General features: G+C 27.0%; 2 protein-coding genes and 1 long non-coding RNA gene across 4 annotated transcripts; 2 read left to right on the top strand and 1 right to left on the bottom strand.

The window, feature by feature from the left end:
* Positions 1-401: 401 nt before the first annotated feature.
* On the top strand, positions 402-7,964 carry LOC135924364 (tigger transposable element-derived protein 4-like). The gene is made up of 3 exons (XM_065459420.1): positions 402-469; positions 7,240-7,478; positions 7,519-7,964. The coding sequence occupies exons 1-3, from the start codon at positions 402-404 to the stop codon at positions 7,962-7,964; spliced, it is 753 nt and encodes a 250-aa protein (XP_065315492.1).
* LOC135923637 (jerky protein homolog-like) lies at positions 7,128-8,813 on the top strand. Of its 2 annotated transcripts, none has more exons than XM_065458494.1 (3): positions 7,128-7,478; positions 7,535-8,454; positions 8,496-8,813. In XM_065458494.1, the coding sequence occupies exons 2-3, from the start codon at positions 8,082-8,084 to the stop codon at positions 8,711-8,713; spliced, it is 591 nt and encodes a 196-aa protein (XP_065314566.1). In that variant the 5' UTR covers positions 7,128-7,478; positions 7,535-8,081; the 3' UTR covers positions 8,714-8,813. The 2 variants fall into 2 exon arrangements, with proteins under 2 accessions (XP_065314566.1, XP_065314565.1); XM_065458493.1 differs by having other exon boundaries at positions 7,519-8,454.
* Positions 8,814-9,198: 385 nt separating this feature from the next.
* Positions 9,199-9,521, bottom strand: LOC135925192 (uncharacterized). Its single transcript, XR_010571572.1, has 2 exons — positions 9,370-9,521; positions 9,199-9,332 (listed from the first exon to the last, which is right to left on the bottom strand). It is a non-coding gene; the product is annotated as an uncharacterized LOC135925192 (long non-coding RNA).
* Positions 9,522-10,071: the final 550 nt, after the last annotated feature.

Here is a 10,071-nt window from a genome sequence, read left to right as displayed (position 1 = left end):
AAACTATTTCCCAAACCCGGAGATAGTTAAATTTCTAAATAATTTATCAACACATGAAGGGGAAATCTCGGATTTACCAATTAGTGGGTTAACTCCTTTTATCAAAAAATTTGATAAGGGCTATCTATATCTTTTGTTAAGTACAAAAAATGCTATTTATTTAAATTACAAAAATGCCATTCAATACTAATGAAACTTATATGCAATTTATTTATATATTTTTTAAGAAATTTGTTTTTCTTGCCATATAAATTTAGGTAATTTTTTTAAAAAATGATGAGGAATAATTATTATTCTGTGTGTCTGGTAAAATTAAGAGCAAATCCTTTCAGTCGTCTGCAGAAGGAAAAATTAATGTATAATATCATCCCATTTAGGGTTGTGGGTGAAAGTAATGAATAATGACGGATTACCAAAGCAGTGTACAACACCCATTGCGTCCTGATAAAGCTGAGGCCCTGGGCTACTGGTAAAAAAAGAACGCAAAATGATATTTCTGCCAAAGTGTCAGTTTTGGTATCCCCCTCTAAAATAGAATCATGAACGACATTGTCAACTCAACCATAAAACGGTCGTAAGTATTGTTATAAAGGCCATGACAAAACTACCGCATATTTTCCCATTAATAATGTTAATGAAATTGGCCGCACTACACATTCACGTTTGAACATCTCTCTAAATATTCATGAAAGTTCCTCAGGGAATCGGATAAAGTATTATTTATAATAACTCCTAATGAGGTAAATGATAGTGGAATTAAATGCTTTTATTTATTAAAAATTAGGCAGAGGTGGCATAAGGATTGTGGTAGTGGTGATAGAAATATCATTTGGAGGCAACTGGGTGTATAAAATAAACATATAGATATAAAACATTAGATAAAAAACAAAATAAACCTCCAGAGGAGTTCACAGTGCCTTATTATCTTGGCCACCAGTAACTCTAGAGCGGGTAAGGCGGTTGTTGAATCGCCATTTTTTTCTTTGCTTATCTTTAATAAAAGATTCATCATGTTTGGTAGCAATGTGAGGGATTAGGGTTAGCCTAGACAAATAAAGAAATCAGGCAAAAATATAAATATACTATTGTTGAAATTAAACAAACATTAAAATAATGTAAAACCGGTAGAAGGGTCAATATTAGATGCATATTTCTAATAAGTTGGAGGGCTATCATATAATAAAATTTTTGGGGGCTAATCAAGTCTATTATGATATTCTAAAAGTTAAAAAATAACATGATAAATGTAATGATCCAAGCATCCAAGATCTTAATATTTAAAAAGATTTTCTCAAGCCCACCTTCCCTAATAATTTTGAAATCAAGCCCAGAGATATTAAATTTATAACATAAGACTAACATTTAACATTAAAAAATCCTAATATAGGTTCTACCCTACAGTAACTGGAAAAAATATCCAAGCATCCAAGACGAACATTTAATAATAAAAATCCCAATATAGGTTAAACTGGATAAAATATCCAAGCATCCAAGATCTTAATATTTAAAAAGATTTTCTCAGCCCACCTTCCCCTAATAATTTTGAAATCAAGCCCAGAGATATTAAATAAGACTAACATTTAACATTAAGAAATCCCAATATAGGTTCAAGCCTACAATATCTCGAAAAAATATCCAAGCATCCAAGACTAACCTTTAACATTAAAAAATCCCAATATAGGTTCAAGCCTACAATATCTGGATAAAATATCCAAGCATCCAAGATATTATAAAAAGAATATCTCAAGCCCACCTTCCCTAATAATTTTGAAATCAAGCCCAGAGATATTAAATTTATAACATAAGACTAACATTTAACATTAAAAAAATCCTAATATAGGTTCTACCCTACAATATCTGGAAAAAATATCCAAGCATCCAAGACGAACATTTAATAATAAAAATCCCAATATAGGTTAAACTGGATAAAATATCCAAGCATCCAAGATCTTAATATTTAAAAAGATTTTCTCAAGCCAACCTTCCCTAATAATTTTGAAATCAAGCCCAGATATATTAATTTTATAAATAATGAAGAGGAAATATCTGATTTACCAATTAGTAAACAGGTAAAATATATTACTTTATAAAAAGAATAACATAAGTCTAACATTTAACATGGAAAAAATATCCAAGCATCCAAGACTAACATTTAACATTAAAAAATCCCAATAAAGGTTCAAGATAAAAGCATCCAAGATCTTAATATTTAAAAAAAATTTCTCTAACCCACCTTCCCTAATAATTTTGAAACCAAGCCCAGATATATTAAATATGATTAACATTTAATTAAAAAATCCCAATATAGGTTTCCAAACTAACCTTTAACAATAAAAAATCCCAATATAAGTTCAAGCCTACAATATCTGGATAAAATATCCAAGCATCCAAGACTAACCTTTAACATTAAAAAATCCCAATATAGATTCTACCCTACAATATCTGGAAAAAATATCCAAGCATCCAAGACTAACATTTAACATTAAAAAATCCCAATATAGGTTCAAGAAAAAAGCATCCAAGATCTTAATATTTAAAAAGAATTTCTCTAACCCACCTTCCCTAATAATTTTGAAACCAAGCCCAGAGATATTAAATAAGACTAAAATTTAACATTAAAAAATCCCAATATAGGTTCAAGCCTACGATATCTGGAAAAAATATCCAAGCATCCAAGACTAACCTTTAACATTAAAAAATTCCAATATAGATTCTACCCTACAATATCTGGAAAAAATATCCAAGCATCCAAGACTAACATTTAACATTAAAAAATCCCAATATAGGTTCAAGAAAAAAGCATCCAAGATCTTAATATTTAAAAAGAATTTCTCTAACCCACCTTCCCTAATAATTTTGAAACCAAGCCCAAAATTTATAATTAATGAAGAGGAAATCTCTAATTTACCAATTATTCTACAGGTAAAATATATTACTTTATAAAAATAATAACATAAGACTAACATTTAACATTAAAAAATCCCAATATAATTTTGAGAAAAATTATACTTGATAAATAAGAGAATGTTCTATTTTGTAGGTCCTCGCTATCCTTAGTGCGTTTCTTTTTTTAATTGATCTGCCATCTTTTTCTTTTATTAATGACAGAATCACCACCTGTACAATCATTAACTGAGGTTAGGACATGGCTTGTTATCTAAAATAGAAACAAAAGAATAAATAAAAAAAATAAATGCATTGAACTTGATGAGGAGTCAATATACCACTTGTACAATCATTAAATATGGGTAAGAGAGGGCTTGTTATCTAAAATAAAAACAAAGAATAATATAAAGAATATAAATGCAATGAACCTGAAGAGGAGTCAATATTAGGTTCAACTCCCTAGAAATAGTTGGGACATTATCAGAAGCTAAAATAGATGTATTCTATAATATAAAAGAGTATAAAAAAATATATATAAGGCTAAATTTATTTTGAGTTGTTAGATTTTGAAGGGCCTCGCTATCCCTATTGCGTTTCTTTTTTTGATTGATCTGCCATCTTTTTCTTTTATTAATGATGGATATATCACCACCTGTACAATCATTAACTGAGGTTAGGACATGGCTTGTTACCTAAAATAAAAACAGAAGAATAAATAAAAAAAATAAATGCATTGAACCTGATGAGGAGTCAATATACCACCTGTATAATCATTAAGTGAGGTTGGGACATATCTTGTTATCTAAAATAAAAACAAAAGAATAAATAAAAAATAGATTAATGTATTAAACCTGAAGAGGAGTCAATATTAGGTTAACCTCTCTAGAAATAGTGGGAATATCATCCATCATAAGCTAAGTATTCTAAAATGAAAAGTATAAGCCTTTTTAGTATGTATAGATGAATAATTTATTTTGCATTTGGTAGATTTTATTGGGCTTCATGTCTAAAAATATTTTCTATAAAAAAAATAAAATAAAATCAATAAAAAAATAAAAATAAAAATAAGTACGTACCGATGACATGACGTAGCGATGACATGACGTAGCGATGACGTAGTGAGGACACCTGAAAATTATAATATAGATTAGTAATTTTATGTATAATTATAATACATATCACTTCTAAGACTTATCTTTGGCTTATATTCCATTTATTAAAAAACATTTTTGGTTCATTTTACATATTTATAAATTTATTTTCCCAAAAATCTATCAATTATGATGAATAGTTTTATAAAAAAAATATCAACTTTTACATTCTTTATTTTAAATTATTATTTAAGATATATGCATACAGGGTCAGGGAGTGGAGAGAGGACTAAGGGGGGTATTTTTATTAGCTAAAAATGATATTTACAAAAAGTGATAAATTTCTGAAGGGGGGGAATTTCCCTTTACCCCCCCCCCCCCGGCTACGCCTATGGATCTATGCAAAATGCTCTTTATGCACAAACAAAATATCTTCTTCAAAGATTAGAAGTTCAAACCTGAAGAGGCATTTAGAAGTAATTAATTCTTTTAAAAATACAATTTTTATTATTTGTGCAGATTATAACAATATGCATATAATAAAAATTATAGATTTCCTTCACTATATGATGACAGTAATATATTGGCACCAAAAATTACCCAAAATTTAAGCTCAATTGGCCTTTTATTAATCTGCCACAAAATTTGTTGCTAAAAGGTTAATTACCCATTTAGAAAATATACAGGGTCAATCATATGCAGATCCTTTAAATGAATGCATGGATCGATACCTTTTTTTGGAAAAACTCAACACAAAATGCTCTCTCTTTCCATTAATAATTTTTTTTTATTCTAATGTTGATTCAGTGAATATTTTTAATAATTATGTTGATTAAAAAAATACATTTATTGAATATAACATACCTACCATCAAGCGCCTGTGGAGCGCTTCTTTAGTAAAGCTAAACATGTACTTAATGAAAAATGTGGTTGTTTAAATAATGATAATTTAGAAAAAAATTTATTATTAAAGGCTAATTTAATTATGAATAATTATATTCTAATTGTTATACTTATATTATATTATTCAATTACAATAAATTTATACCATATTTTTTTTTTATATTAGTTAATTTTGCATCGATCAGAAATTTAAATAAGAAATGGATCGTGATCGCGATCCTTTTTTTAAAAAAGGGTCGATCCTGGATTTCTCCTCTTTTTTTTCAAAAGATCGTGATCGTAAAAGGATCGATTAACAAGCCTGTCTGAATATCATATTTTGTCATTTATTATGCATTCAATTTCAAATAATGAAAGTAAAACAATACAAAACATTTCTAAAGATAATATTTTTTAAACAAAATACGATTACGGATGAAAAAAAGTTTACGTCTCAAGAATTACGAGTGATAAAAAAGGTTAATTAATTTATACACTACAATTGATAGCGGTTTTTAAAAACAACACAAAGCAATATTCTTAGCAGCCTACATTGACAAAAGGTGTTGAATCTAATATAACGTTGTGTTACAATTTTAGCAGTGGCGTCCCAAAAAAATTGAAATCACCCTGAAGCAAAAAATTTTTTTTTTTAATGGCTCCTTATATCCCACTAAAAATAAATTTTTTTGATTGCCCCCTGAACGATTTCTTTTATAATTCTATTAAGTAATATCTATATATTTAATTTTATTATTTAAAAGAATACTATTTTAATGATTTGATTATATTAATACATATAAATTATATTTTCACTATGTCAGCTTCAAAATCTATGTTAAAAATAGAATATCATATTACTCACTAAATATTAATGACTTTTATTATTATTATATAATCCTAATTAAATTAATATAATCATTTATTAATTGAAAATTAATAAATTTAATCTAGTTCAAAATCACTAATCAACTATACAGTCAAAACCGCTTAATTGCAAATCACTTAAGTGCAAATACTTTTAAATGCTAAAAAAAGCGCCATTTTCTTAAAATCTACAATGGTATAATGTTAAAATATATTTTTAAATGCAAGTCGATTAATTGCGAAATGTCGGTTAGCGAAAAATTTTTAATCCCAATGTCAACAACGTCATTTTTATCGGATAAATGTGAAGCGACGATTTTTAAATTGGAGAAAAAAAAAATTATGTTATTGGGCCGAAGACAGTAAATTTCTTTTAAGTGTAGATTTCTGATGGGGTTTGTTCCCAAAAAATTTCCTGTCATGTCACCGTTGCCCACATAATATTTAATTATTGTCAACATGATCCCCATCAATTTTTTTGTATGTTAGTCAATCATTAAATAAAAATGATTAAATAAATAGCAATATCGAAGAATCTGATTAAATTTGTAGTAAATTACACATCCTACCTATTTGAAAATTTCAAGTTATATTTTACATTTAAAAGATTTTGTTAAAATTACATTTCTTGCCTGAAGTGTTATTAAATTGGTTAAATTTAACAGTTGAAAAAATTTGCTATGCCTTATCGCAATAGTATATTTTTTTCAAGCGTTATCCTTTAAATTTTAATCTCGAATAAAGATAATATAACAGTTTTGGCCAAAAATTTTGATTTAGCTTCTTAAAGTAATTCAAAACCTATTAAAATAGAACTATTCACCATTCCAAACATTGTAGGAGGCGCATATCTCTGTCATGTGGCCGATATCTTATAAGGTGACTCACCTTATAAGATATCGGCCACTTAAAGGTGTGCTATTGTCTATTTCTCATATTAAAACTAGTTTTTGTTTATTGACTAGAAAAACTGATTGATGGAATAGTAAGTACTAATCTAGCATTTCATATGGTATGAGCTCGCCCAAAAATATTTGTTTTCTTTCGCATGTTGCCAATCGTGGCAATTTTATCTTATTTTGTCGTTAAAAACTATTTACCAAACGTATTGAAGAATCAATGAAAACCGTTTAATTGCATATCGCTTAAGTGCAAAAACTTTTAAATGCGAAAAAACCCCGCGATTTTGATAATAATTACTATGGTATAATGTTAAATTACATTTATAATTGCGAATCGGTTAATTGCGAAATATCGGATAATTGCAAAATTTTTCAGGTCCCATTTATATAACAATAACGTTAATTTAATCGGATAAGTGAAAAAATAAAAAAAATTTATCGAAAAAAATTATTCATCATTTTTTTATTTAACCTTTTTCCATTCATTCATTCATTCATTACCACGCCAGAAATTAATATAAAAATGGTAAAAAAATCATTCCAAACATTAACCCTGAAGCATAAAAAAGAAATAATTGATAAATTAAACACTACATCAAAAACACAATTAGCATCAAATACAATTGCCACGTCTCGACAATCTACCGTTTAATAGCGAATAAAGAAAATCTATGCTCACAATTTCTAAGGAATAAACCTCCTACAACTAAAAGAGTTAGAATGAGTTGTTACCCAAAGACAGAAGCAGCTTTATTGGTTTGGTTTACACAAATGCGAAGTAAAAATTGCAGTCTAAATGGGCCAGTGATGTTAGAAAAAGCTATGTTTTTTAGCCAAACATTCAATGAAGGTAATTATAAGTTTTTATAATATATATATATAAATTATAGGCATTCCTACTAGCAGCTGGTTGCAGAGATTTAGGAAAAGACAGAATATAAATTTTCATAATGTTTGCAATGAAAAGGGGAGTGCAGATATTATTAATGCAAATGAATGGAGCAGAAATACACTCCCATCTCTGATTAAAGATTATCAAAGGAGTAATATTTACAATTGTGATGAGACAGGACTATACTACCGAGCATTACCAAAGGGCACAATGGAATTTAGTGGAACTCAACCACTGGGCTTCAAACCAGACAAGGAAAAGGTCACAGTTCTATTTATCATAAATGGGGATGGATCTGATAAAAAGTTATATGTTGTAGGGAAATTTAAAAACCCTAGGTGCTTTAAAAATAAAAAATTACCAGTTAAATACTACTCCAATAAAAGCAGCTGGATGACAACCTCAACTTTGAAGATATTCTTAAAGAATGGGATTCCTCATTAAAGAAGAAAATTTTATTGTTTTGTGACAATGCATCTTGTCACAAAACAAAATTAACTTAACAATATAAAATTAATTTTTTTACCAGCAAATACAACATCATTAATTCAACCTTTGGACATGGGTGCAATTAGATCCTTTAAATGTCATTATAGAAAGGGTATCATGAGAAAAATGATAACATTGATGGAAGGAAATGACACCATTTCTTTTTATAAAAGATTTACACTTTATGATAGCCTCTATCTTATAAAATTTGCATGGGGTGAGGTGACAAGTACCACAATCATAAAGTGTTTTATTGAAGCTAAATTTTTTGATAAGTCTATGGCATTTGATTGGGAATCGGAGGATGATTTAGCATTAACTGACAACGAAGAAGATGAATTTGATCCCATATTTGAAGAATATGTGTTACACGATGATGATGCTAGCTGCCATGGAATTTTAGATGATCAGGATATTTGTAATCAGATAAGATTAGAGTTGGAAGGTTTAATTACTTAAAATTTTAATTAATCTTATTTTTTATAGAAGGTTATGAAAGCTCCGAAAATGACGAAGGGAACCTAGAGATATCTGATCATTTAATTACAAAAAATCAGGCTCTTAATGGTTATTATACTTTTCTTGAATATGCTCATGAACATCTAAGGGATCAAGATTCACTAAGAAAGCTAGAGAATATAGTGGAAAAAGAATTATTTACTCCAGAGTCTAGCCAAACTCTTATCACAAAATATTTTTATTAAATCTTATATTACTTTATAATAATTGTGATACATGTATAATAAAATTAGTTCAAATAAAATCTTATGTTATAAAGCATTAATAAACTTTCATTCCAGCATGGTCTGTTAATACATTTACATTTATAATATTAGAATTTATAAGATTTGAATAGGCATAGGATTTTAAATCAAATATCATGTGAATGAAAACAAAACACTTAATAAACTTAAATTCTTTTATATTAATCTTATTGTTTCCAGTTTTTTAGGCAAAATATTTTAAAATTTGGCTTTAATAATAAATTAGAATTTAAAAAGTGATAATATATTTGTGTAAAATTATATTTCAGTAAATTTAATGAAGGTAAAATGACAAAAGTAGTTAAAATTAATGGAAATAAATATTAGGGTATTGTAAAGGAAAAAATGTTATTATCTTCACAAAAGCTTTTTTTTGCTTTAATTCTTACATATCTTAAATAAAAAATGAGATAAAATCAAGTAAACAAATTTAATTATAATTTTATTCAATAAAAAATAATTTATCAACAACTATAATGCTAATACATAAATAATTACAATCTTTTTATAATTAAGTCTTGTTTTCTTTGTTCCTTTCTGTCTATAATCATGTCTAGATCTAGAGAAAATATATATATCAAAATATATCACATTACTTTCAAGTGCTTCAGATATTTTAATATTATTTGATTGATCTAAATTAATTGAATACTTTTTATAAAATAATAACTTGATGAATTGACGATAAAAATATAGGATTATTGGTGGGAAGAAAAAAAAAGCTATGATCATATGTTTCAACAAATAAGATAAATTTTTAAAATTTAGTTTTTTTATTCGTTACATAACTTATTCAAATTAAAATATATAGTTGGTTACATTAATTAAAAATTGTATTTATTGCAAAGTTTGATGGCTTATATGATTAAAATATATATAGATGATAAATATCTTTATAAAAAACACAAACTGATTTTTAATAAATAAATTGTTGAATTTTAATCGTATTTGCGAAAAATCGGATAATTGCGAAATTTTTAAATATTTCGGTCCCAAGCTTTCGCAATTAAACGGTTTTGACTGTAATAAATTTCAATTATTGATTTAAGTTCCAGATTAAATGCTTCCAGAAATTTGGTTGATTTTACGCTTTAATAGGTGATATAGATTTTATTTCTCTTATAGTACGGTTACCATTTTGTGTGTGAAAAAAAATGACTGAAGAATTAATAAATATTAGTGCAAACCAACTATTTTCCATTCTATCAATAATGCCAAATTGGGCAATTTTTCTTATTTTGCTAATAAACTTTTTCTTTATAATGTCTATTAAACGAATTAAATTATAATTAATACGG

This window comes from Gordionus sp. m RMFG-2023, chromosome 2 (genome assembly GCF_954871325.1).
Source record: "Gordionus sp. m RMFG-2023 chromosome 2, tfGorSpeb1-WG-v2, whole genome shotgun sequence".
Lineage (NCBI taxonomy): Eukaryota > Metazoa > Nematomorpha > Gordioida > Chordodea > Parachordodidae > Gordionus > Gordionus sp. m RMFG-2023.
Note: the sequence above shows the minus strand (reverse complement) of the source record. Positions and strands in the feature narration are given on the sequence as shown.

Excerpts from the sequence above, each read along its gene's own strand:
- LOC135924364 (XM_065459420.1), top strand. The coding sequence starts at position 402 with ATGACGGATTACCAAAGCAGTGTACAACACCCATTGCGTCCTGATAAA. Across the intron at positions 470-7,239 it reads GCTGAGGCCCTGGGCTACTG|CATCAAATACAATTGCCACG; the intron begins GTAAAAAAAGAA and ends AAACACAATTAG. Across the intron at positions 7,479-7,518 it reads TAGCCAAACATTCAATGAAG|GCATTCCTACTAGCAGCTGG; the intron begins GTAATTATAAGT and ends TATAAATTATAG.
- LOC135923637 (XM_065458494.1), top strand. The coding sequence starts at position 8,082 with ATGGGTGCAATTAGATCCTTTAAATGTCATTATAGAAAGGGTATCATG. Across the intron at positions 8,455-8,495 it reads GATAAGATTAGAGTTGGAAG|AAGGTTATGAAAGCTCCGAA; the intron begins GTTTAATTACTT and ends TATTTTTTATAG.